General features: G+C 40.4%; 1 protein-coding gene across 1 annotated transcript in view; it reads left to right on the forward strand.

Annotated features, from left to right (window-relative positions):
* Positions 1–27,504, forward strand: part of LOC116463154 (nesprin-1-like) — a 532,795-nt gene that overhangs the window by 366,329 nt on the left and 138,962 nt on the right. Inside the window, exons 97-103 of the mRNA XM_058434482.1 lie at positions 2,415–2,606; positions 10,949–11,080; positions 12,075–12,184; positions 18,131–18,287; positions 23,562–23,693; positions 24,569–24,724; positions 25,221–25,430. Coding sequence (XP_058290465.1) covers positions 2,415–2,606; positions 10,949–11,080; positions 12,075–12,184; positions 18,131–18,287; positions 23,562–23,693; positions 24,569–24,724; positions 25,221–25,430 — 1,089 coding nt within the window. The remainder of the gene's footprint in view (positions 1–2,414; positions 2,607–10,948; positions 11,081–12,074; positions 12,185–18,130; positions 18,288–23,561; positions 23,694–24,568; positions 24,725–25,220; positions 25,431–27,504) is intronic.

The following is a 27,504-nucleotide window of genomic DNA, read 5'->3' on the forward strand; positions in this document are numbered from 1 at the left end:
GTAGGGAAAACTTGTAGAAATGTACGATTAAAAATATACCAAATTTTGGCCGGGCACGGTGGCTCACGCCTGTAATCCCAGCACTTTGGGAGGCCAAGGCGGGTGGATCACGCACGAGGTCAGGAGATTGAGGCCATCCTGGCTAACACGGTGAAACCCCATCTCTACTAAAAACACACAAAATTAGCCAGACGTGGTGGCGGGCGCCTGTAGTCCCAGCTACTTGGGAGGCTGAGGCAGGAGAATGGCATGAACCTGGGAGGCGGAGCTTGCAGTGAGCCAAGATCGCGCCACTGCACTCTAGCCTGGGCCACAGAGCGAGACTCCATCTCAAAAAAAAAAAAAAAAAAAACCAAATTTTTAAAAAATATAACAGCAGCAACCTGAAAAATAAATCCATCCAAAGCAGTAATGTTTCAAAAGAGAGGATTCTCTTTAAATTAACAAGGTAAGAGTTGATCATGTGATGTCTTATTTTTATTATCCATAATTATCATAATCTAACACAAAAATACTATAATAACGGGATAACACTAAGGCAATGGCAATGGCCTTTTCTCCTTATCTGTTGACTATATAAAAATGTTTTTCACCTGGGCGTGGTGGCTCACGCCTCTAATCCCAGCACTTTGGGAGGCCAAGGCAGGCAGATCACGAGGTCAGGAGGTCAAGAACATCTTGGCCAACATGGTGAAACCCCATCTCTACTAAAAATACAAAAATTAGCTGGGTATGGTGGCGTGTGCCTGCAGTCCCAGCTACTCTGGAGGCTGAGGCAGGAGAATTGCTTGAATGCGGGAAGCAGAGGTTGCAGTGAGCTGAGATCGCGTCACTGCACTCCAGCCTGGGTGACAAGAGCGAAACTCCATCTCAAAGAAAAAAAAAGTTTTCGGCCGGGCGCGGTGGCTCACGCTTGTAATCCCAGCACTTTGGGAGGCCGAGGTGGGCGGATCACGAGATCAGGAGATCGAGACCACGGTGAAACCCCGTCTCTACTAAAAATACAAAAAATTAGCCAGGCATGGTGGCGGGCGCCTGTAGTCCCAGCTACTCGGAGAGGCTGAGGCAGGAGAATGGCGGGAACCCGGGAGGTGGAGCTTGCAGCGAGCCGAGATCGCGCCACTGCACTCCAGCCTGGGTGAGAGCGCGAGACTCGGTCTCCAAAAAAAAAAAAAAAAAAAAGTTTTCATGTTTTTTTTTCAATGCGTTGTTGTCATTTTATGATAGCTAATCTTAAAATAGAGAAAAATTGGTAGGGCACCATGGCTCATGCCTGTAATCTCAGCACATTGGGAGGTCGAGGCAGGCAGATTGCTTGAGTTCAGGAGTTCAAGAACAGCCTGGGAAACATGACAAAACCCTGTCTCTACAAAAATACAAAAAATTAGCCAGGTATGGTAGCATGTGCCTGTAGTCCTAGCTACTTGGGAGGCTGAGGTGGGAGGATCACCAGAGCCCGGGAAGTCAAGACTGCAGTGAACCATGATCCCACCACTGCACTCTTGCCTGAGCGACAGAGTGAGACCCTGTCTCAATAAAAAAAAAAAAAAAGAAAAGAAAAGAAAAATTGAGAGGCTCAGGCAAATTTTTTACGGACCCCTCTAATACCATAACAGACAATTAAAAATAAAAGTCACCAGACACAGTGGCTCACACCTGTAATCCCAACACTTTTGGAAGCCTGAGGTGGGAGCATTGTTTGAGCCCAGGAGTTTGAGAACAGCCCAGGTAACAAAGTGAGATCTCGTTTCTGTTGAAAAAATAAAAAATTTAGCCAGGTGTGGTGGCACATGTCTGTGGTCCTGGCTACATGGGAGGCTCAGGCAGGAGGATTCCTTGAGCCCAGTAGATGGAGGCTGCAGTGAGCCATGTTCATGCCAATGCACTCCAGCCTGGGCGACAGAGCAAGACTCTCCCTCAAAAAAAAAAAAAAAAAGTGTGCCGGGCGCAGTGGCTCATTCCTGTAATCCCAGCACTTTGGGAGGCCGAGGCGGGCAGATCACGAGGTCAGGAGATCGAGACCATCCTGGCTAACACGGTGAAACCCTGTCTCTACTAAAAAACAAAACAGTAGCCGGGCATAGTGGTGGGCACCTGTAGTCCCAGCTACTCGGGAGGCTGAGGCAGGAGAATGGCATGAACCCAGGAGGCAGAGCTTGCAGTGAGTCAAGATCGCTCCACTAAACTCCAGCCTGGGCGACAGAGCGAGATTCCGTCTAAAAAAATAAAAATAAATTTAAAAAAATTAAAAAAGCCTATAGACTCATTCGTCAAGGCTATGGGAAAACTACAAAAAATCACGAAAGCCTGTCCGTTTGGTAAAAGACTCCAGAGGGCTGTGTTTCACTGTGGGAAACAGTCTTTGCAGAGGCTGGGGAGATGTGTGAGTTTCATTCTTATTTCTGTTGCTGCAGAATATGCTGGTGGAAATAGAGCAGAAGGTGGTGGCTTTATCAGAACTGTCAGTCCACAATGAGAACCTGCTGCTGGAGGGCAAAGCTCACACCAAGAATGAGGCGGAGCAGCTGGCCGGAAAGCTGAGAAGGCTCAAGGGGAGCCTGCTAGAGCTGCAGAGAGCCCTGCACGATAAGCAGCTCAACATGCAGGTGAGGGTTCCAGCCACTGGCCCACAGCCGCAAGTTGGCACACTGTTCACGTGCTCCTTCTAAGGTTTGCCAGGTAAAGGAACAGGTTGGCGGTGACGCATACTCGTGTATGTACCTGCTTTACACTGACATTTTAGCATGCGGTTTTAAGTTTACACTCTTGGACTTTGGCAAACATTTGCAAATAGATTTTGTTAGGACTACTGACAACAGCAGTTCAGCGGAGTGGTGGAGGCAAAAAGCACTCTGACATGAAAGTAACAGAGGAGAGGAACTGGGGAGGGAAAGTAAAGGCTACTCCAGGAGTGTTGCTGTAAAGTGGTATGTAGAGGAATGAGATAAGCTATAAGGAGAAGTGGGTCAAAGAAAATTTTATCTCTTTTTTTCTTTTACATTCATCACAATTCGAGTATTTCATTTTAAGATCAGAAAAATAATAAGTTTACACGTTGATGGAAGTAACCCAATGGAGGAAAAATTGGTGAAAAAGGAATGTGGGCAGGGCACCATGGCTCATGCCTATAATCCTAGCACTTTGGGAGGCCGAGACAGGCGGATCAGTTGAGGTCAGGAGTTCGAGACCAGATTGGCTAACATGGTGAAACCCCATCTCTGCTAAAAATACAAAAAAAAAAAAAAAATTAGCTGGGCCTGATGGTGGACACCTGTAATCTCAGCTACTCAGGAGGCTGAGGCAGGAGAATTGCTTGAACCTGGGAGGTGGAGGTTGCAGTGAGCTGAGATCACGCCACTGCACTCCAGCCTGGGAGACAGAGGGAGACTCCATCTCAAAAAAAAAAAAAAAAAAAAAAAGAGTGCAGAGTTTGGTCTTCCCTACCCTTCTTGCTAAGTAAGCCAGAGACCAAATAGTTTAGAAGCCCATTAGCTGCCCCAACCCTACAAGCATCTGATGTTATCATCTGTTCCTTCTTGTGGCCTGATCCAAACTGTGCCTTCCTTTACCGTTTACACTTTTCTCCTGCAATAATGGTTGAGACCAGGCCAACCTGTTCTCCAAGTAAAATGAGGGGGAGGGAAAGCATCTATGTTGGAATACAAATACTGGTAGGAAGTAAGACGTAAATATTGTCATGGAAACTTCATGGAAGTTAACTGTGATTGCTTCTATTTTCTCAGTGTGACGATGATTGTTAGGACTAACCTACATATTTTTTTTTTCAGCTTTTTGCTGATCATATGATTATATGATATGGAAAACCAAACTTAATCAACTAAAAACTATTTAGAAGCAATGGAGAAATTTAGGAAGATGACTGGCCTATTACAAAAATGAAGTTAGGTCATTGAAAAGCATAAAAGAATCCAACAAAAAATAAAAATTAAAAAATGAAGTCAGCCGAGCACAGTGGCTCACGCCTGTATCCCCAGCACTTCAGGAGGCCAAGGCGGGTGGATCACTTGAGGTTGGGAGTTTGAGACCAGCCTGGCCAACATGGTGAAACCCCATCTCTACTAAAAATACAAAAATTAGCTGAGTGTAGTGGGGCATGCCTGTAATCCCAGCTGCTTTGGAAGCTGAGGCATGAGAACTGCTTGAACCTGGGAGGCAGAGGTTGCAGTGAGCGGAGATTGTGCCACTGTGCTCTAGCTTGGGCAACAGAGTGAAATTCTGTCTCAAAAAAAAAAAGTCGAGAATTTATAGTTTTTATATGGACAAAAAACAAGTTAGAGGAATAATGTAATATTCCATATAAAATTTTGAAAATGAAGAGTTTTGAGGGGTTATTAGTCTTATCATATATGTGTGTGGATTTTTTTTTTTTTTTTTTTTGAGACAGGGTCTTGCTCTGTCACCCAGGCTGGAGTGCAGGGACGCAATCTCAGCTCATTGCAACCTCTGCCTCCCAGTCTCAAGTAATGCTCCCACCTCAGCCTCCCGAGTAGCTGGGACTATAGGCGCATACCACCATGCCCAGCTAATTTTTTTTATTTTTTGTAGAGATGGAGGTCTCTCAATGTTGCCCAGGCTGGTCTTGAACTCCTGAGCACAAGCAATCCACCCACCTCAGCCTCCCAAAGTGCTGAGATTATAGGCGTGAGCTACCATGCCCGGCCAGTCTAATCATATGTTAAAATGCAATATTACAATAATTAAAATAGTTTGGTGTTGGCGCAATAAATATGTGAACAGAAAATTAAACAATAACTATTCCAGAAAGAGATTTGGTATATAAAGGAATGTGATAAATATTTTAGGTGGCATTACAAATCAGTGGACAAAATATGACTCACTCTGTAAATAATCACTTGAAACATGATAAACTGTATTTTCTACCCCATATTTTACAGAAAAATGTATCACAGGTGGATCAAAGATTTAAATAGAAAACAAGTCTTCAGGGTACTCAATGTATGATTTTTTTTTTTTTAATCTTAGGAAAACCTTTGCCAGTATACCCCAAACCCAGAATTTTATAGCTTCTTTTAAACTAATACATGGGCAGGGCGTGGTGGCTTATGCCTGTAATCTTAGCAGTTTGGGAGGCTAAGAAGGGAGAATTGCTTGAGCCCAGAAATTCAAGACAAACCTGGGTATCATAGCAAAACCCCATCTCTACAAATAATAAAAACATTAACCACAGGCACATGCCTGTGGTCGCAGCTACTAAGGAAGCCGGGGTGGGAGAATCCCTTAAGCCCAGGTGGTTGAGGCTGCAGCGAGCTATGATTGTGCCACTGCACTGCAGCCTGGGTGACAGAGTGAGACGCCAACTAAAAAAATAAACAAATGGGCCACAGCTCCCACCTGTAATCCCAGCACTTTGGGAGGCTGAGGTGGGTGGATCACCTGAGGTTAGGAGTTCGAGACCAGCCTGGCCAACATAATGAAACTCCGTCTCTACTAAAAATACAAAATTAGCCAGGTGTGTTGGTGGGAACCTGTAATCCCAGCTACTCGGGAGACTGAGGCAAGAGAATCACTTGAACCCAGGAGGCGGAGGTTGCAGTGAGCCGAAATCACGCCATTGCACTCCAGCCTGGGCAACAGGAGCAAAACTCCATCTCAAAAATAAATAAGTAGATAAATAAATAAACAAATAAAAATGAAACTACTACACAAAAATAAAAAAGTTCTGTATGAACCCCCTCCCTCACTCCCAAAAAAGTAACCAAGTTGAAAGACGTAGACAGGGAGCGAGGAGTAACACAAAATAAAACAAAAGACATAGACAAACAGGGAAGAAACTATACAATTCACAAATCTTTTGTAAAACAGTAAGGAAAGATCAAATAATAGAATATGGACAAAAGATATGAAGAGATAATTCACAGGAAAAGAAATACAAATGGACAATGAACATATGAAAAGACGTTTGAACTCTGTGTTGGGTAAATAGATGCAAATAAATACAACTTTTTGCTTGGATTTACACACTTGAAAATGCACATGCAATGTGACTTCGTAATTAAAGTCAAAAGAAAAGGTTACACGTACTAAAACTGAACAAAAGTAGAATGATTTTCTAGCTGTGAAAGTAGACAGCAATTCACCTAGTTTTGTAAACAGCTATTATAGGTCTGATACATAATGCTTTCTTCTATTTTCAGTGGTGATCTGTGAATGAACTTAATTTCTAAAGAAGCTAAAATAAAGGGAAAGCCTTGCAAGTTTCCTAGGTAGGATAGCAATCACTTGTAAAGCTCTTATTACTCCCTTGCCCCACCCTACCCCTAGAGGCAGGTAGTAAGGGAAGGGGCAGCCTGATACAAGCACAAGAGGGATTAAACAAGGCAGAAACCACAAATTCCAAGGTCTCATGGCCTGGGAAGGGCAAACCAATGAGGGGAGCAGGCCCAGCCTGGCCCTTGGCAAGCGGGTCTCCTGTCTAAGAAGCAGCTGTTACTAAGCTCTAGCTATTATCACACAAGAATTTACAAGTGGCACTGCTGGATCTTCTAGTTTTTCAAGAGATAGGGAATGTGGATTTATTTCTAAAGCCTCCCAACTTTTAAACGTTGACATTTAAATCTAAATTTTTAAAATAATTTGTGTGCCAAAGAAAGCATATTCACAAGCCAGGATTGAAATCTGTTTATCTTCTTCCCATTCATTATTAACGACGTGACCTGGGGCAAGATCCTTAAATTTCCCACAACTTTCTTACGGATCAGTTTTCTCATCTGTAAAATATGGATAATAATATTTAACTTAAAAAAATTCTTTAGAACATGTGGAAAAAATAATCAAAAAGAAAAAAAAAACAGTGAGGATTTAAATGCAAGTAATACAATAAATGCTCAAATTGCAGCAGTTAAAATAATTAATAACAATAACCAACTGTTTCCAAATCACATTCTTTGAGACGAAGAAGCTTCTGCTATGCTGAAAGGCCAGGCTTGAGACTTGGCGGTCTGGACCGAGCATGCACACACCGCTGTGGCGTCCACACCCAGCAGATCCTGCCCAGGTCCACGGGAATTGTTTAAATTGAGTCAAGTCCTGACCCTGCCCACACTGGGTGAAGTGTAAATACAGAAAAATGTGGTAGTGTTTTACTACATGGAAATTGGTTACTGTTTATTTTTAAACTATCTATAAATTCCATCATCTTTCATCTAATGAAGTTCCCAGCATATAAAATATTAATAGGTCTTTTAAAATAATTAGAGCTTCCTGGAAGATGTTTTTCCATCTGTGGGAAGAAAAGGAGCCCTGTTTACATTATTATTGCCATGAACAGGATCATATCCCTTTATGTAGAAAACTAAAAATAATTTGGAGTTAATCTGAAATTAACTAAAGTTAATTGCAGAAAACAAATCATCCATTAAATGCAGCCATCAGGAATGTTAATGCCCTTTAATTGGGGCTTGGATGGTTCAGGAGGGTTGGAATACCTTCGTAAGTCTGTAAGCACGCCATTACTTAGTGCTACTGAAGCTGGGAGATGGTAATACCTCTTACCTCCATTCTTTTTAACTAATTTGACTTGCATGGGTATCAGTGAATGACTATGCTCTTTTGTTTCCTATCAAATAGACTGCTTCTCTATATGAAGATCTTAAGGGCATGTAGTAAGATCTCCTGAATTACATGGTATCTTCATGAAGCTAGGTCTTTTTCACACATTATCATTCATTAAAGGAACAGAGAGATTGCCCCATAAAATAATAAAAAGCTTTATAAAGAAATGTTTTATTTAATGTTTAGCATTGCCCAGTCCTCATTCATCTTCCAAGGAATGTTCCTGGCAAAAGTGGTTACTGTTCTAGTATTTCCAAAATAAAGTTTGTGTAGCCCCACCCAGTGGGGACTGGTGACAGAAGCCGCCTAACCTCCCCATTCCCTAGGTATGGCAGAAAACTGTTATCACACCTCAGAGAAAGTGATTACCATAATTACATTCCTTCTGGCTGCACCTTCTTATCCCCAGGGGAAAGAGAATGAAATTTGGACTGGATTCTTAATCATGGTTTGCTTCCTGTGGTCCAAGTCTTATGTTTCACAATGACTAAATCATTCAGAGAAAAATTCACTCACTGAAAAACTGAGTCTAACCACATAGAATCTGAATATATATCTGTGCATATAAAAGTGAGGAAGTTGTTAAGACCTAACATTTCAATTGTCGCTGTTCCAAATCCAAATTTGGTGTAAGGAACTTGAGCCAACCTCTCTCAATCAGACCATAGTAACTGGCATAGAAGAGCCCGTTGGGCTCAGGGCTGGGAGAAGTTTCCAAGGGAGTCTTCAGGTCGGGCTCTGAAAAACAAATTTTTGCTGAAGAGAAAAGCAGAGAGAAAGTGGCCTGGATCCCACAAAAGCAAGTCAGCAGGTCATGGCCAGGGCCACTACGTTGGCAGCTGGAGCAGCTCTGATGGGGACAACTTTCAGTCTTGTCCACTGATTTCTTGAGGCCATATTCTACAGGTTCCTTTTGAACTGCTGTTTCAACTTTGCTTGGAAGAACCAGGATCTTTTAGAGCTTATTCTTAGAAGGTGGCGGATTCTTAGATGAGAGAGAATCTGTTTTCATGCAGAAAATCATGGGTTCCAGTTCTGGGAGAATGCCCATCCACCCAAACTTCCCCTGTTTAGGAAAATCACTGCTTATTCGGCGGAAGGTGGAGAATTTAGTGTCGCTAGTCACCCATTCCAAAGGTCTTGCAAAATGCAACTAGCACGTATTAGACCATTGCACCCCCGTTGTTCTACCTAAACTGCGATCTCTGGCTGGATCATCTGAAAGGAAAGGAAGTACCTGTGAGCTCGGGTGGGCTCAGGATCTGGGAGAAAGTTTTATATACTATTACCTACAAGTTTTACTGTTCATTTAGCTTCAAGCACTGACACCGCCTTGCAAAGATAAAGATAAGATCTATTATCTCAGACAATTTAATCATGAGATTCTAATGAAAAAAAGAAGAAACAGAAAGGTAAACAGATCCCATCTATTTCCCTAAAATGGTGAGTGTAAAACTCTGAAAATAAGAGAGCGAGAGAAGGGTCTCTGTGGGCAGTTAGGTTGGATGAGCGGGAATGGCTGGGTCCTACGCTGTGCTCAGACATTGCAAAGAAGAACCAGGGGGCGGGGAGCAGCAGCTCCAGAAATAGATGGCAGGAGGCTCCTCTGTGGAAGCAACCTGTAAAATATCCTTCCTCTGCCCCATGGTACGCCAGCCCCGCTGTCCTCTTCGCTGCTCTGTTCTCTCTGAAATGGCAAATTTCTTTCACCTTAGGGTCTTTGTGCCAACTGTTTCCTGGGTCTGAATGCCCTCACTCTAGATCTTTGCCAGGCTGGTGGTCTCTCATCATGCAGAGTGCAACTGTCTCTCTAAAGATGCTTCCTTAGGCCTCCCTAAAACTTTCTATCCCATTATCTGTCTCTGTAGGCCTTATCATCAGCTCAGTTATCTTGTTTGTTTATAGTCTAACTCCCCACCAGGGCCCTCATCTGGCTTCCAAAACACTCCCAGCTTCTAGAACAGTGTCTAGTGAGTGCTTAATAAGTAGTGAATGAGTTATATTGAAATTATAATTTATCCTTTGACAGATGAATCTATGTGCGTAGAAAAGCTCTCATTCAGAACTAATCCCATTTGATGTGCAACATTTTAGGGCCTTTCAAATTCCATTAGAATAATCAGGCAGGAAGGATCAACTGTTGCCTAGGTGCTGAGTCATTACTTTGGTCTTTCTCCTTTAGTCAGACTTTCTCCAAGCCAGCTTAGCAATGGGCCAGTTTCTGGTGATGGTGATGCAGGGAGTGAAGGGTACTTTTTCAGAGATCTCACCTTTAATTATCACAGTAGTGACCTCTCAAGGCTTAATTAAGCTTTGAATTTGTAAAATGGTAACCACATGTGCCCACAGTAAATGACTTTTTTTAATGTGCTAATTGATGGTTCTGAAAGAAAGACTCTTAAAGAGTTTTCATCTTTGAATGCAGTCTATTAATTATGTAGGTCAGTCTATAAATATTATCATATAAACAGCAGACTCTCAAAGATAGAGAATTCTAGGAATAATTTAAATCTGTCACCCTAGTAGGGTAGACACTGAAGGTTTACACAGACCAGTATCAGGGATGAGGCTTCCTGCCTAGTTCAGTGTCTTGGGACTTGAGTTACCTGTGGTGGAGGTGAGGCTCTGTGACACAGGTGGAAACAGAAGGTGAGGTTCTGTGAAAGGTGGAACAGAGGATGTCCAGCCAGCCTGGGACACCCTTGTTTAGAATCTTTGCCTCTATGCTGCAGTATATTTTCTCCCATATGAACTGAGAATCAAGTTTAAGTTCTTACTGTATTCCAGAGAGTATGATGCCTTACAGAACAGTGAACTTTTTGCTTCTCAAAGACATTAAAATGTCTTTGATTGATAATCTTTCAGGAAAATTTTTAGGAAGATTATTCTAAAAATCTTTCATTGTCTGGACCTGGATTAGAGAAAGTGACATAGGGCAGGGTAAAGCTTTCACGGGAGAGACACAATTCTTATGGGTAATGATCATTTGAGAAACAGTTTACCTTTGTGTGACTTAAAAAACAAACTCATCAAAGGATCTTGAGTTATGTTTTTGTGGAAAAAAATTCTGGAATATCTGATGACACATTGGTCAGCTAAAAGACTAACCTCTAAATACATGGGTTTTCCCCTCAAACAGTTCTATGTGTGATTATCTGTTTGTTGTTCTTTCTCCTGCAAATGCATAACTTAGATTGGTTTTGTGTTACTGTTTTTTTTAAAAAACTGTGGTTTCACATCCCAGTGGAGCCACTTTGGTATCATTACATAGATCACACCAAAGTAGCCTTCTCTCCCCTTTGGTTAAGGTTTTCTGGTGTGTAGCATGACTTGATTTCTGCCTCGTTAAAAGCAGGGAACAGCACAGGAGAAGGAGGAGAACGATGTTGACCTAACAGCCACGCAGAGCCCCGGCGTCCAGGAATGGCTGGCCCAAGCTCGCACCACATGGACCCACCAGCGGCAGAGCAGTCTCCAGCAACAAAAAGTAAAGTGTTTCCTACCTCTCTCTAGCTCGCAGATCTGCCCAGGGAAGAACCTGAGAGGCATATTTCAGAAGGACAGACAAGTTGCTTCTGTACTAAAGACAGAGTGTCTCTTTATCTTCTCTTTGAATGAAGCAACGTGTGGGTGTTTCAATGTATTGACTCATGACCACTGGGATGATTGGTCATTTGAACATCCAGTCTTTAAGAAAAGCTTGTGTTTAGGTTTACAAATAGTGTAACACGGCTCTCATCTTCTTTACCGGAGATACCTATTCTGTTTTCAGATTTGCCCTCTGAATCTATTTAATTTTAATATAAATCTCAGAAAAGACTTTGAGGTTTGGTGAAAGTCTAAGTTGCATGTTTGTTTGTTATTTTTTTTGATGAATGCAGTTTGTATTTTAACTTTCAAGTAGATGCCGTTACAAAATAGAATTGCTAATTGTTGCCTAGTGAAACAAATGAACTTTGATGAATAAGAATGATTTCTCATTGGTACCTTAACTATATGTAAAAAGCATATTCAAATATTTTATTTTCTCAAATAACAAGAGCATTTATTATAAATAATGAAGAATTAAAGCCAAATCTACTGATAACCTAATTTACCAAGTAAGTGGAGAACTTAAAAAGCCACTTTTCCCAAGGATCTATCCTTTTAGCATGACAATATTGATTTTGAAAAATGAGAGTGTATTTTGTACCACTTGAGGGCACTATTGCCCAGTAAAATTTTCTTTTCCCATTGGTTTTTTTTTTTTTTTTTTTTTTACCCCCAGATTTTTCAGAGGTATCCTATATCAAAGCAAAAGAACACTACAGACTACTTTGGAGACACATTTGAATATTTACATAAACCACACGCTTTATGCAATGTGCAAACTTAAAAGCTCACTACCGAAGTTCTCTGAGAATTTTATAGCTAGAACTATGATAGTAGGCAATAATCATAAAGTAACAAATGTGTTTGCATTTGTCCTTTCCCTTGAGCAGGAGTTAGAACAGGAATTAGCCGAGCAGAAGAGTCTCCTTCGCTCGGTAGCCAGTCGTGGAGAGGAGATTCTAATTCAACATTCGGCGGCAGAGACTTCTAGTGACGCTGGGTATGTTTCAAAATGCTTCAATTTTCTCTTCATTGTGTTTCCTTGACATTTGGAGAAAAGTAAACATCTCACTCAAAATTTTATTTTAAACATCTTCTGCAAAATTTAGTCATCTCATTTTTGCTTTAGGGTAGTAAGTGTACCTGCATTTTGAACATTTTGTTGCATTGCCTGAGCATAGCGCCTGTAGTAAGCTTCCTTGTTTGCCCTCCTTCCAGTGTGCGCAGCCTATCTGTCCAAAGATGCTCATGGGTTCATCTTTTTAATCAAATAAGAAATGCATTATAAAATGAGATACATGATGTTTCTAATTGAATGATTATATCTAACTGGAGAGCATTCTCTCTATAAGAGCTTATCTTGCCCTAACAACATTCTAAACAATAAATGCATGGGCCCATTAAATATTTTGAAATCTTGGTCTGGAGTGAAGACTTTGAAAGTCTTCTACACAGAAAAGTCAAGAAAAATTAAGGAATTTGGAGAATTTTCAAGTTGAAGACTTTTATTTAAAAGGTCATAGAGGAATTGCAGCAGTGTGGAAGCACCACTATATTTTGAGGCAGGTCTGAGTTTTATTCTAGTTCCACAAAGGTCACTTTGGAAAAGTCACTCAGCTGTGAGCCTCCTCTGTAGAATTTAGAATAATAATGCACTAATGTCATCACAGAAGTTTTGTGATAATTATAAATGTCAACTGAGAAGATATGCAGGAAAACTTTCTTTGAAATCTAAAACATAAAAAAAAAAGTTTTCATGCAACCTCTGTGTTTATGTATTACTAAAAGTTGTAATTTGGTAGTATCCTTTGGCAAATAAATTTGACTCCATTTCCCATTTCTGAATATTCATTTTTAGGGGAAGTAACATAAAGGAGGAAATATGTATTATGAAGATGGTTTTGGAAATATTATTTGTAATACCAAATAATTAAAAAGGCATAAATGCTCACTAGCATAAAAAAGTTGAAGAAAATTTTATACATATATAATCTTAACCAAAAGTGATGTAACCATATCAAAAAATATATGTATGATGCTAAGTAAAAATGTGATATAAAGTTGAAAGTAGAGTATGTGTGTAGATAAGAACTGGAATAGACCGTCGATAATAAAAAAACATTTTAGAGATGGACAACATAGGAATTAAAGCTTTTTTTTTTGCAGTTTAATCAGTGCTGACATATGACATCAATGCTGAGTATGTACAGTCTGTTACATATACACACACGTATATACATATATATGAATTCTGAGGGCAAATGATAGGAGAATAAACAAACTAAAATGCAATTGCAGCAGATATATTGTGACAAAGTATGTAGGAAATAGGAAGACATTCAAGAAAAGGAAAACAAAACAAAAATCTGTGAAAGTTTTGACATGGCTAATAAATATCGATGTAAAAGAATAGGAATGAATAGCGTTATGGCATCTATAGGCAGGGATTGACTTTAAATAACCCTAAAACTTGCCTTAAAAATATAAAGGAGTTTAAAAACTGTCTGTTGTGTATCATGCTTAAAGATGCTGATAAGACCATGAATATGTGTCTGTAATAAACCCAAAATGAGACTGTTTCTTTCATGTTGATTGAGCCGAGACTTGCCTTCACGTTGCATTCCTACCTGTTTCCAGCTCCTCTAAAATGTTTACTTATCTTGCATAGTTTTCTGAATATTTTTGCCAAACAAATATTTTGAAAAAGAACCCATCCAGCATTGCCTCCTCTCCATACGTATCCTCACAAAAGGAGCAGAAGGGATCTTCTGCACCTTTATTGCCATATATTTTTTTCCTTTCCTTGGCCTTTAGCTTTGGAAGGGACCTAAATGAAATACAAACAATTGTAAGTTGCTCTTTCAAATATAAAAAATATTTTGAAAATAAATTTGCAGTGCAGTACTGGCTTTCTATATAAGATTCACTTTAAAGACTACTTATAAATTCTTCAACTTTTATACAAATTTTTAAGAAACTTCACCTTTATATGCAGTTGATAACAGCTCAGCCTGTTTTCAAGCCTTTGGGTACCAGGCAAACAACCATGAATTAATGATATCTACATTCCAAAGTAAATATATATGTATATGTATATAAACCTTACTAGGAAAAAGCCTGATATTCAGCCCTTAACTTGCTAGCTGCTTTTCTAAGACTATAAATGTGACTTGGTTTGTGTAAGGAAACCTCTGTGGGAAGGGCGTGACCTACTTTATAGAGTCACACATTTGCCATATAAGGAATAAGTACTGCGTTACTTGTAGAGGGTTGATGGAGGGTGCCTTCCAATATTACTGAGGAAAAACAACTGGAAATTTGTTGATGTAAATATAAAAGGAAAGAATAATAATTTTCATGGGGAACAAAAGACTATGTTTTAAAAGGTTTGCTACTGGTGTTGTACATGTGTCAATGATTAAATGTAAGACTATAAATATTAAATATTCCTCTGATTTTATTACAGATTTTTATGTAAATACAAATGAATTAAAAGGGCTATACTATAGGCTATTACCACAAAAGAAAAAAGCAAGAAAAATATTTAACTTCGTAGGAACTTCAAAACTTTTTAAAAATAATTTTTAGAAAATAGAAAAATTCAGATACTAATATTATAGACACTCAACTAAAGGTATCAATTATGTTTTGGCATTTTTTCACTTGCTATTATTTTTTGAGATATATTCATGTTGAGATATAGATCTAGTTCTTCATTTTAACTGTTTAATAGTATTTTATTTTGTGAGCATAATTTATTCACCCATTTTTTCTTATTGCTGGATATTTGCACTATTGCCGTTGCCATTATTATTATTGTTACTATTGCTTTTTTTTTTTTTTTTTTTTTTTTTTTTCTGAGACAGAGTCTTGCTCCGTTGCCCAGGCTGGAGTGCAGTGATGCGATCTTGGCTCACTGCAACTTCCGCCTCCCAGGTACAAGTGATTCTCCTGCCTTAGCTTCTCAAGTAGCTGGGATTACAGGTGCCCACCACTATGCTTGGCTAATTGTGTTTTTAGTAGAGATGGGATTTCACCATGTTGGCCAGGCTGGTCTTGAACTCCTGACCTAAGTGATCCACCCACCTTGGCCTCCCAAAGTTCTGTGATTACAGGTGTGAGCCACCACACCCAGCCCTAAGATTGCTGCTTTTAGCATTGTTTAAATTAACTTCCTACATATCTCTCAGATGGGAAAGATTATCTGTATTATATCCTAGGAGTGGAATCCCTGCATCACAGATTTAAAGAGTTTTATTTTTCTTGAGGTAGGGTCTCATTCTGTCACCCAGGCTGGAGTACAGTGGTGTGATTATAGCTTACTGCAGCCTTGAACTCCCGGGCTCAAATGATTTTCTTGCCTTAGCCTCCAAAGTAGCTGGGACTACCAGCATGTACCACCATGGCTGGCTAATTTTTAAATTTTTTTTTGTAGAGACAGGGTCTGGCTGTGTTGCCCAGGCTTGGCCCAAACTCCTGAGCTCAAGTGATGCTCTTGCCTCGGACTCCCAAAGTGCTGGGATTACAGGTGTGAGCCACTGTGCCAGGCCAGTTTACAGAAATTTTAAGTCTTATTTCTGCAGACTTATCTAAAGACACTGTTGTGTTTACATTTATTGTAAGAATCATTGGCTTTGGGGTACCATGGAGTATTATTATCCTGCGATCACACTTGTTATTCTTTTTTTTCACTTGAGCAAAAGGCCCTGCATCAAAATATTAATTAATATCTAGTATTCCTTTCAGATGACACGGTTTTAGTTAGGACTTCAAAGATCCTGAAAAATGAAGATCCATGGAAATTCAGCCACCCTAGGTTGTTCCTGTTTTCATTTTTTTTTTTTTTTTTTTTGAGATGGAGTCTTGCTCTGTCACCAAGAAGAGTACAGTGGTGCGATCTCAGCTCACCACAACATCTGCTTCCTGGGTTCAAGTGATTCTCCTGCCTCAGCCTCCTGAGTAGCTGGGACAACAGGTGTGTGCCACCATGCCCAGCTAATTTTTGTATTTTTAGTAGAGATGAGGTTTCACCATGTTGCCCAGGCTGGTCTCAAACTCCTGATCTCAGGTGATCCACCTGCCTCGGCCTCCCAAAGTGCTGGGCATGAGCCACCACACCCGGCCCATTTTCATCATTATTAACCCCCATTTATTGAGTGGCCATTATTTCCCAGATAGGGTTATAGGCCTTATGCATATATTCTCTTTCATTCTCATAATTATGCAAGGTAGATACTGTCTTCATTTTAAAGATGAGAAGATTGAGGCACAGAGAAGTGAAACAAATTACCCCAGTGTCACAAATAATGTGCTAAACGGAGGGTCATAATCCAGGTCTATCTTGCTCTAAAAGTCAAACTCGGCTAGCCATGGTGGCTCACACCTGAAATCCACAAATTTGGGAGGCTGAGGCAGGAGGATCACCTGAGTTCAGGAGTTCCAGACCAGCCTGGGAAACATAGTGAGACCCTGTCTCTACAAAGAATTAAAAAAAAAAATTAGCCAGGTCTGGTGGTGCATACCAGACTTGGGAGGCTACCTGGAAGGCTGAGGTGGGAGGATTGCATGAGCCCAGCAGTTTGAGTGTATGGTGAGCTGTGATCACACGAGTCCACACCAGCTTGGGTGACAGAGTGAAACCCTGTCTCAAAAATAAATAAATAAATAAGAGCCATACCAATCTCAGAAGTCACATTGCTGCCTACCTTTAAGGATGACACTACAGGGTCTTCCTCCCATATCTCTCTGCACTATCCCTCCGTGTCCTGTACTACCTTCCCAGGTCCTGTACTGTCTCTCTGTGTCCTGTACTACCTTCCCAGGCCCTATATGATCCTTCCTGTGTCCTGCACTACCTTTCCATGCCCTGCACTATTCCTCCATGTCCTATACTACCTTCCCAGGTCCTGTACGATCATTCCCATGTCCTGTACTACCTTCCCAGGCCCTGTACGATCTTTCCATGTCCTGTAGTACCTTCCCAGGTCCTCTACTATCCCTCCATGTCCTGTACTACCTTCCCAGGCCCTGTACTATCTTTCCGTGTCCTGTACTACCTTCCCAGGCCCTGTACTACCCCTCCATGTCCTGTGCTACCTTCCCAGGCCCTGTACTATCTCTCCGTTTCCTGTACTACCTTCCCAGGCCCTGTACTATCCCTCTGTGCCCTGTACTACATTCCCAGGTCCTGTATTATCCCTCAGGGTCCTGTACTACCTTCTCAGGTCCTGCTCTATCTCTCCATGTCGTATACTTCCTTCCCAGGCCCTGTTACTATACCTCCATGCCCTATACTACCTTTGCAGTTCCTGTACGATCCTTCCCGTGTCCTATACTACCTTCCCAGGTCCTGTACTATCCCTCCATGCCCTGTACTACCTTCCCAGGTCCTGTACGAGCCTTCCCGTGTCCTGTACTACCTTCCCAGGCCCTGTACTATCCCTCCATGCCCTGTACTACCTTCCCAGATCCTGTACGATCCTTCCTGTGTCCTGTACTACCTTTCCAGGCCCTGTACTAGCTCTCTGTGTCCTGTTCTACCTTCCTGTGTCCTGCACCACCCTCCTGTGTCCTGTATTTTCTCTGGACTCATAATCGTAACTCTCCCTAGACTAACACATTTTTAAGGTTTTGAACTAACTTTTCTGCTATTTGCCAAAGGATACTAGTCTGTAATCAGGCTATAATTTTTTATTCCAAATGTTACAATTATTTTTATTCAATGCATTTTTAAGTATCCCTTCTGCACATGGTTCAGTTTATCAATGAGTAGGAATATAGTTGCTTTATGATTGGCCTAAACATTTTTGTTATTTTTAAAGTGTAAGCTAATAACTAAGGTAATGTTATTTCATTTGAGAAGCCAGGTCTGGTACACACAATAAGTTACCTGTCTTATCACTTTTTTGTGCACTTTGTAAACTTAGATTATTTATTCTTCTAATAGCGAAAAACCTGATGTGTTATCCCAGGAGTTGGGGATGGAAGGGGAGAAATCATCCGCGGAAGACCAGATGAGAATGAAATGGGAAAGCCTACATCAAGAATTTAGTACCAAGCAGAAACTACTACAGAATGTTCTGGAACAGGAACAAGAGCCAGTGGTATCAAATATTTTACATTATATATTAACTAATATAAAAGATGGAGAGTTTATGCTGAGGGATTATAACTGCAATCATCTTAATTTTCATGATCGATTTCAAACTAAGACATGAAACCAATTTTTCACTCTACATTTTTCTTAAGTCTATTTCACATTTCCCTTCATAATTATATATTTATATGTGAAAATTTATTTGATTTCTAGACAATATTTTTCCTCAAAGATTATCAATATCTGATTCCGTATTAGCCTAAACCATTACATTTTAAGTGCCCTCTTTCTGTGTGTGTTTTGCAAACTTGAAAAAGTAAGGATGGAAATCAAGGATATGCACATCTAGGACAGAAGGATTTCCACAAATCTGGAACTCAATTGTGAGGCCATCTTATTTTCCATTGCCACTTCCAGTATTTAATAATTTCAGGAGATCTTAATGAGAAACATATTGGGATGTTGGTGGGTCTAGGGCAGGGAAGTGAAGCCAGTGGTCAGCTGGAATAGTTACGGACCCATCTGCAAGGCTGGTTCCTGGGAGGGATACTGTGTGCTGTCGGGCTTGGTTCCACTGGGCATGCCAAATCCAAGGGAATTGAAGACAGCAACAGATGGTTCCAGGTAATGGCTATTACTTCACTCTAAGCAGAAGCCAGGGAACAACTGGAAGTCAGAGGAATTAGAAAGCTAGAGGGCAAATGAGGGAGTCAGGAACACAAGCCAGCCTGGGATGCCTACCACAGCTGTGGCACAGAGGAATTCTTCAGATACAAGACTAGTCCCTTGTCCTGGGCCAGCAGCATCCATCTAGGCTGAATCCAAGTCAGCAGTATTATCTGAGTGAATTCTAAAACCTTTCCTGTTGGTCTGAGGAAGCTGCTGTTCTCTCTGCTCTGGCCAGAACTAGCTTAGGGGCTGGAAGAGGCTGAACTGGAAGCAAAGGGTGTCAATAACTGCAGTGAATTGGAGGAGGGAAAGGCTGGAGCTGAGAAAGTAGGCATTAGAAAGCAGGCGCAACCTGCCAGAGTTAAATGGAAGGAGATGGTCTAAAGCAGGGCTCCCCAACTCCCAGGCTGCAGACAGGTATGGGTCCGTGGCCTGTTAGGAACTGGACCTCACAGCCAGAGGTGAGCGGCGGGCAGGTGAGCATTACTGCCTGAGCTCTGCCTCCTTGTGAGATCAGTGGCAGCACTAGATTCTTGTAGGAATGTGAACCCTATTGTGAACTGCGCAGGCGAGTGATCTACGTTGCATGCTTCTAATACGAATTTAATGCCTGATGATCAGAGGTGGAACAGTTTCATCCTGAAACCATCTCTCCCACCACTGAGAAACCAAACCCTGGTGCCAAAAAAGTTGGGGATCGCTGGTCTGAAGGTCATGAGGTGTCCCGTCATCTGTGGGTAGCCACTCATACGTCTCTCCAGAGCCATGCTTTCTATTCTGTTTTTATAAAAGCACATGCTTTTGTGAACTTTCTGCCCCCTCACTTTCCCTCTCTGGCCAGGAGGCTTCTTTACGTCTGTCTGCAGAAATAGCCACCAGCTCTGCCCTGGGAAACTTAAAGCACTGTATTCCTGGAAGCAGTTGTCCCAGAATCATATCCACCCTGGCAAATGGTGCCCTATACTTTTTGCGTGGACCTCCTCCCTGTGTTTTAATTCATCCTTCCTCAAATCCCTGATAAAATGTCCTCCAGACTCATAGCTCAAATTCCTTGTTCCTGATATGGATCTTCTGGACTTGACTGCTAGCTCTGCCTTCATATTCTAGTATCCCTCCAATCCTTTGAATAGGAGAGCTATGTACAGTTCTGAATCAGGGACTGCAGTCTTTTCTGACTATCTTAAGTTAGAGAAATTTACGATATTTCTAGATCTGTGCTTGCTTATTATTCTCCATTCATAAAGCACCTGTGTGATTCATCCGGCATCTGCAGACCTCCTGGGGGTCTCATCCATTACCCGCTTTGATCTTCGAGAGCTGCTTTTGCTCTCAGTTGGAGCCGACACTCCAGCATCCTCCATGCTGTGCTTACTGAGCAAACCTTGCCCTGCTACCACTGACATTCCACAATACCTGGACTGTTCAAGTTTAGGTTCATGTTGTGCCTCCCTTGCCTTTGGATTAGAAATAAAAGCATTGAATGTTCTTTTTTAATGACATTTTTGCATTTGAGTGCTTTGTTTCAGCAATCACTGGTCATTTGTACAAAGTGCCTCATAGGTTGTTTTCCTCTCTGTGGTGTGAAAAGGTGAAGGAAAAGGGAGGGAAGAAGCAATTTAGCTGTCAGTTTCCAGGCAGAAAGGGAGCGATCATATAATGAGCACATTTTAAGTTCTAGGTGTTAACATCGCTAACAACGTTGTGGTGAGGCCAATATTATCTCTACTTTGTAGACCCGGAAACTGAGGCTTAGAGAGGCTGGATAATTTCTGAGGGTCTTGGGACTAAGAAGAGGTGAATCTGGAATCAGGAGGCCGATCTCTCTGTTACCTAAGTCCCTCCTCTTTCATGCTACCTTAATGGCAATTTTGTATCCTAGAAATACTTACTACTTTCATATGTAAAAACAGGAACATTTTGGCCTGAAGTTCACTAGGTCAAAGGGCACTAACCTCTTAGAGCAATTTTTGTTAACCTGTTTACTTCCAATGTATTTAGTGCTTCCATGCACAGCAACCTACTTGGCTTCAGGGTGAAATACAGCTCTTGCTTCTGGGAACCTATAACCCAGTAAGGAAACAGCGCATACATTTCTAAAAAAAATTAGGCAACTATGACAGGATCCATAAGCAGGAATTCAAAGGAAACAAAGGTTAAGAAAAAATAGTCAAAAGTTGCTATGATCGGTATGGAAATTAAAGTAGTAGATTTTAAGGGGATGCTGGGTGGAGGATATCCCAGCTGCAATGGGAAATGGGCCTGGCATATTTACAGGATCATGAGTAGTCAGCCTGAAAGGTGAGGAGGTATTTTGAAAAGTCAAAAGAGACTGATGGCTGGGCGCAGTGGCTCACACCTGTAATCCCAACACTTTGGGAGGCTGAGGCAGGTGGATCACATGAGGTCAGGAGTTCAAGACCAGCCTGGCCAACATGGGGAAACCCTGTCTCTACTAAAAATACAAAAACTAGCTTCACATGGTGGTGCACACCTGTAATCCCAGCTATTCAGGAGACTGAGACAGGAGAATCACTTGAACCCGGGAGGTAGAGGTTGCAGTGTGCCAAGATCACACCACTACACTCCAGCCTGGGCGACAGAGCAAGACTCCATCTCAAAAATAAAAGAAGAAAAAAAAAGGAGACTGAGTTTGATTGAAAACATGGTCAAAAGTTTGAATGCTGCACCATATCATTGCCCTTATTGGGGAGCCATATGTATACCTAAAAGAGTTTAGAGGAAATAGGGTTAGTAATGAAAGCAAAGAGATCAGTCTAGGTCTTGTATTTAGGATGGATTATTTCACTATAGGTACTGCTAAAACCAAGAAGAAAAGTTGAGAGAAAAGCTGTGATAAGATTTTTTTATGATTGCTAATAGCTTTCTTATGTAGTCAATTTTAAGAAAAATTACTCTATTATTTTGAAAAACTACATATATTCATTATAATAATTCACATAATGCAGCCAAGTACAAAGATGAAAATGAAAAAGAACAATTGTAACAATTCCTATATTCTGTAAATCAATTTAATCTTTGAATTCCTCAGTGCTCATAACCAATCCTTTTAGCATATCTTTTTAATTCCTAAATTTTTAATTTTGATCCCACTCTCAGGTATTAAGTCCATTGTCAAGTAACTTTTTTCAAAAAAAAAAAAAAACTCAGGTTCTATCATGTTTGGGAATATCAGCTAGTTGCCTCTATATTTGATGGACATTTTTCTGTCATACTTTTATCCCGTCAGAATTTGTTTTTATATCTGTGTTTGTCTTCTGGCATTGAATGAAGCTTTAGAAAAGTCTAACATCAGCCTACTGTTTTTCCCCATATTTATTTTTTGTTGTTGTTCTCCATGTGGATGCCAAAAGAATTATTTAGTTTTCTTTAAGTTTCAACAGCTTATCTAGGCTATGTCTGATGTTGAGTGTTCTGCTATCATATTTTTCCTGTAACACAATGTACTTTTTTTATATTTAAGAATCAAGATTTGCTTCTTTATTAATTTTAGGGAATTTTTTGGTATGATTTAGATTTATTTTATGCCATATTTATTATATCTCTGCTTCAGGGACATCCATTATTCTTGTGTTAGATCATCTTTTTTCTGTACCTGTTGACTTACTTTTAGTTGTACTGATCTGTGTTTTTTTAAAATTTGGATTCACTTTTCATCTGATTATTGCAAGATTTTTCTCTATGCCAGTGATTCCATTTTCAGCAGTGTCTGTTCTCATCCTTTCTGTTTCTAATTTATTTATGTCTTAATGTCATTTATTTCATAAAATTCGCAAGCCACATTTTAATTTAATTTTCTTTTTTTATAATGTCATCTTTTGTGTGTTTTGAAACAGGGTCTTGCTCTATTGCCCAGGCTGGAGTGCAGTGGCGTGATATCAGCTCACTGCAATTTCTGCCTCTGGTTCAAGCGATTCTCGTGCCTCAGTCACCTGAATTGCTGGGACTACAGACGTGTGCCACCACACCCAGCCAATTTTTGTATTTTTAGTAGAGACAGGGTTTCACCATGTTGGCCAGGCCGGTCTTGAACTCCTGGCCTCAAATGATCTGCCCACCTCAGCCTCCCAGAGTGCTGTGATTACAGGCATGAGCCATCGTGGGTGGCCTGCTTTATTTTATTCGTATATAATATTTGTACATATTTCTGGTGTACAGTGCGATGTTTGGATACATGTATACAGTGTGTAATGATCAAGTCGGGGTAATTAGCAGACTCATCATCTCAAACATTTATCACTTCTTTGTGGTTGGGACATTCAAAATCCTCTCTTCTAGCTATTGAGATATACAATATGTTATAGTTAACTATGTTTGACCTCCTGTGTAATAGAACACCAGAACTTATTCCTCCTATCTGTCAGACATTTTTTTTCCACTGCTTAAAAAAAAAAATCCATCCATGGAAACATTGCCATTGATGCATCTGGCCACTGTGTTCAGTGGACGTGGTATGTTGTGGAAGTTATATTTCTCTAGAAGAAATTTTCATATGGACAATTTTTTCAGCATCTATTTCAGTGTGCATTTCCAAATGAGAATACTGGGACATAATGCATATGCTCTTCAACAAGCTGCTTTTGTTTGTCTACAGCTTTATAGCAGGCCAAATCGACTCTTGTCTGGTGTGCCACTGTACAAAGGGGATGTGCCGACCCAAGATAAATCTGCGGTTACATCTTTGCTGGATGGACTGAACCAAGCCTTCGAGGAGGTTTCATCCCAGGTAAGGCTGTGTTATCAGTGTTTTTGACTTGGTTTATAAGAGTCTTGTTTTGCTTTTATTGATTTGCCTGGCCTCTGTGAGACTGTTCCATCCACCCCTGAGCATGAGACCCAACACTAGTGATGAGCACTGAAACAAAGATCACTAGACCCTGGAGTCCCATCCTATTTATTATTTATTTATTTATTTATCTTTTTGAGACCGAGTCTCGCTCTGTCACCCACTCTAACTGCAGTGGCGCAATCTCGGCTCACTGTAACCTCCGCCTCCTGGATTCAAGCGATTCTCCTCTCTCACCCTCCCGAATAGCTGGGACTACAGGCACGTGCCACCACACCCAGCTGATTTTTTTTTATTTTTAGTGAAGACGGGGTTTCACCATGTTAGCCAGGATGGTCTCGATCTCCTGACCTTGTGATCCACCCACCTCAGCCTCCCAAAGTGCTGGGATTACAGGCGCGAGCCACCACGCCTGGCCCCATCCTGTTTCTTGTTTTTTATTTTATTTTATTTTATTTTATTTTTTTCAGAGTCTTGCACTGTCACCCAGGCTAGCGTGCAGTGGCACGATCTCGGCTCACTGCAACCTCCACCTCCTGGGTTCAAGTGATTCTCATGCTTCAGCCTCCTAAGAAGCTGGGAGTACAGGCACATGCCACCACACCTGGCAAATTTTTGTATTTTTTAGTACAGATGGGGTTTTGCCCTATTGGCCAGGCCAGTCTTGAACTCCTGACCTCAAGTGATCTGTCTGCCTTGGGCTACCAAAGTGCTCAGATTACAGGTGTGAGCACTGCGCCGGCCCCATCCTGATATTTTTCCCGGATTTTCAAAGCACTGAAATTGATTATTGGACCCTGTTTTGTGTTTCCCAGAGTGGAGGGGCAAAGAGGCAGAGTATACACTTGGAGCAGAAGTTGTATGATGGGGTCTCAGCCACCTCTACTTGGTTGGATGATGTTGAAGAACATTTATTTGTTGCCACAGCACTTTTACCAGAAGAAACAGAGGCTTGTCTCTTCAACCAAGAGGTAAGTTTAGTAGTTCCTGCCTGTGTGTGTATAACATTACAAAGCACTTGACATTTTGATGGGATAATTAATTTTATGCATAAAGTCAAACATAAAACAATTCTAATAATGCAGAACATAATTGCTTAAATGCAGAATATTTATAGTTTGCATTTTCATTATTTGTCTTGTGTAAGTAAGAGGGAAAAATGGGAAACCTTTGTAGAAACACTGTTATGTATCACAATTCTTCCAAATATGAAACACATGCTTAAAAAAAGTACCAAATTCCTAAATAGCACTTTACATTGCTCATTATTACTAGTGAATGAGGTAAAGTCTCTGAGAGCAACTTCCTGAAATGTATAGAAGTATTTGAAAGAGGTTCCAGTTGTCTTAGGTCTAATTATTACTAAGCAGCCAGAGAGATTTTGCTGACTTTCTATGAGAAAATAACTTGATTTGCATATCAATTCATATATTTAAACACTGAAAAATGCCCTTTTATCACCTCTAGATTCTTGCCAAAGACATTAAGGAAATGTCTGAAGAAATGGATAAGAACAAAAACTTGTTTTCCCAAGCTTTCCCAGAGAATGGTGATAATCGAGATGTTATTGAAGATACTTTGGGTTGTCTTTTGGGCAGGTTATCCTTGCTAGACTCAGTAGTGAATCAACGATGCCATCAGATGAAAGAAAGACTTCAGCAAATACTAAATTTCCAGGTAAGTAAGACATTATCAAAGGATACTTGACCATTCTCTAGGTATTCAATAATAGTCAGTCACGAGTCTGTGTTACAAACCTGGTTGTTGTTTTTTTAAATGCATAATGAAGAACAAGAGCATTGTAGAAAATGAAGGAGGTTGAATTAAAGGATTAGAAGCTAAAGATTTTTTGCTCCTAGAAATGGAAGTTTGAGAAAACCACCCACTTCAAACTAAGAACTGAATAGAATTATAAATTCAATCAATAAAAGTCAAATTTATGGATCATTAAAATTATAATTTTTAGTTGCTAATACTGGAGTTTAAACACATTGCGAAAGAATACGCAGAAAATGGCCGGGCATAGTGGCTCATGCCTGTGATCCCAGCACTTTGGGAGGCCAAGGCAGGTAAATCATTTGAGGTCAGGAGTTTGAGACCAGCTTGGCCAACATAATGCAACCCATCTCTACTAAATTAGCAGGGTGTGGTGGTGCAGGCCTGTAATCCCAGCTACTTGGAGGCTGAGGCAGGAGGATCGCTTGAACCCAGGAGGCAGAGGTAGCAGTGAACCAAGATTGCACCACTGCACTCCAGCCTAGGTGACAGACAGAGCAAGACTCTGTCTCAAAAAAAAAAAAAAAAAAAAAAAAAAAAAAAGAGTATGCAGAAAGTGTTGGAATATAGAAAGGGCCACAGACTGTAGTACCTAAGAGTCTTTGAAAGTGGCTGTGGTCTAATTACTTCTACCTGTGTTAAAATGTATTACATTACTTTCCAATCCTAACTCCTCAGAATTACGGCCTTTTAGCCCCATCTTATAATTCTTATTGTGTGCTTAGGAAACTTTTCCTATGATTATACGCTGGAACAAATGCAAAAGCTGCTGATAAACTTTTAGTGCTGATTTTTCATTCCTAATAAAAAGCACTCTTTGAGAATACATAAGTTTTGATTGAATGTTATTTTTAACCAACATGAAAGATTTTATAAAATAGAGACATGTCATTAGGACCAAGAGTTTAATGTAGAGTTTCATTTGCAAAAAAAAAAAAAAAAAAAAAAAACTATGAAGTGTCAGATAAATGTAGCATTAGCCAAGAAACATGGAATTTCCATGACATTCATTTAGAGGCACAAATTACCACTGCCTTCTGTAGTCTACATTCTTAAAACCACAGAGTAAAACTATCACAAACATTTGAGTTTCATTTTTTTATTCACAAAATATTTTATCATATTCATTGTCTTTAATCTTTGCAACATCGTGCAAACATTGTTCTAATAATAATTTTGCAAAGTCAGAATAGTAAAAATTAAACATGTAGTCTCCAAAGCTAACAGTCTGGGTTCAAATTCTGGCTTTGTCTCTTACTGCTATATAACTTTGCAGCTTGACTTCCTTGAACCTTGGTATCCTCAACTATCAAATCATACTCATACTCATATTAATTGCCTCATAGACTGTGGTGAGGATGAAATGAGTTGAGATGTGTTTAAAATACTCTCAACAGTGCCTGACATAGTAAGCACTCAGCAAGTGTTGTTACTGTTATTAATAGTAGTATTATAAGAGATATAGAATCTAAAACCAAGAGAAAGATTAAATTCCTTCAATGTTATTCAACCATTAAGAACTAGAGCCAGGATTTTACTCAAAGAATATATATATTTTTGTATTTTATCATATTAGGGTGATCTCAGGGAAGATGGAGAATGTGGGCCTTCATTAGAGTCTCTTAAATTTTATCCAATATCCTTTGCCAGTTGATGGTACCACCAGCAACTCAGTCTTGTCCCTGAATCAGTGGCACTGCTATCTAGCATCTTCCCTGATAGTTACCACCCCCAAGATGATCAAGTCAGAATCCCCCAGTGCCTCAGCAGTCCCTTTTGCTCTCATTCCCCATATCTTTTGTGAATTGCATTTAGTATCTTTAGTACTTTCATACTTTTAAATTTTATTGCTAATTATCACCAGTCATAGTAAAATATGAATTAGGCATGAATGCTCTGGAACTTATTTTGTTTTAAAGATCTAAGAGAATCACGGAATTCTCTTTAAATCACGTTCTCTATTTTTCTTCTGCCA

This window comes from Hylobates moloch, unplaced genomic scaffold (assembly GCF_009828535.3).
Source record: "Hylobates moloch isolate HMO894 unplaced genomic scaffold, HMol_V3 SCAFFOLD_28, whole genome shotgun sequence".
NCBI classification, from domain to species: domain Eukaryota; kingdom Metazoa; phylum Chordata; class Mammalia; order Primates; family Hylobatidae; genus Hylobates; species Hylobates moloch.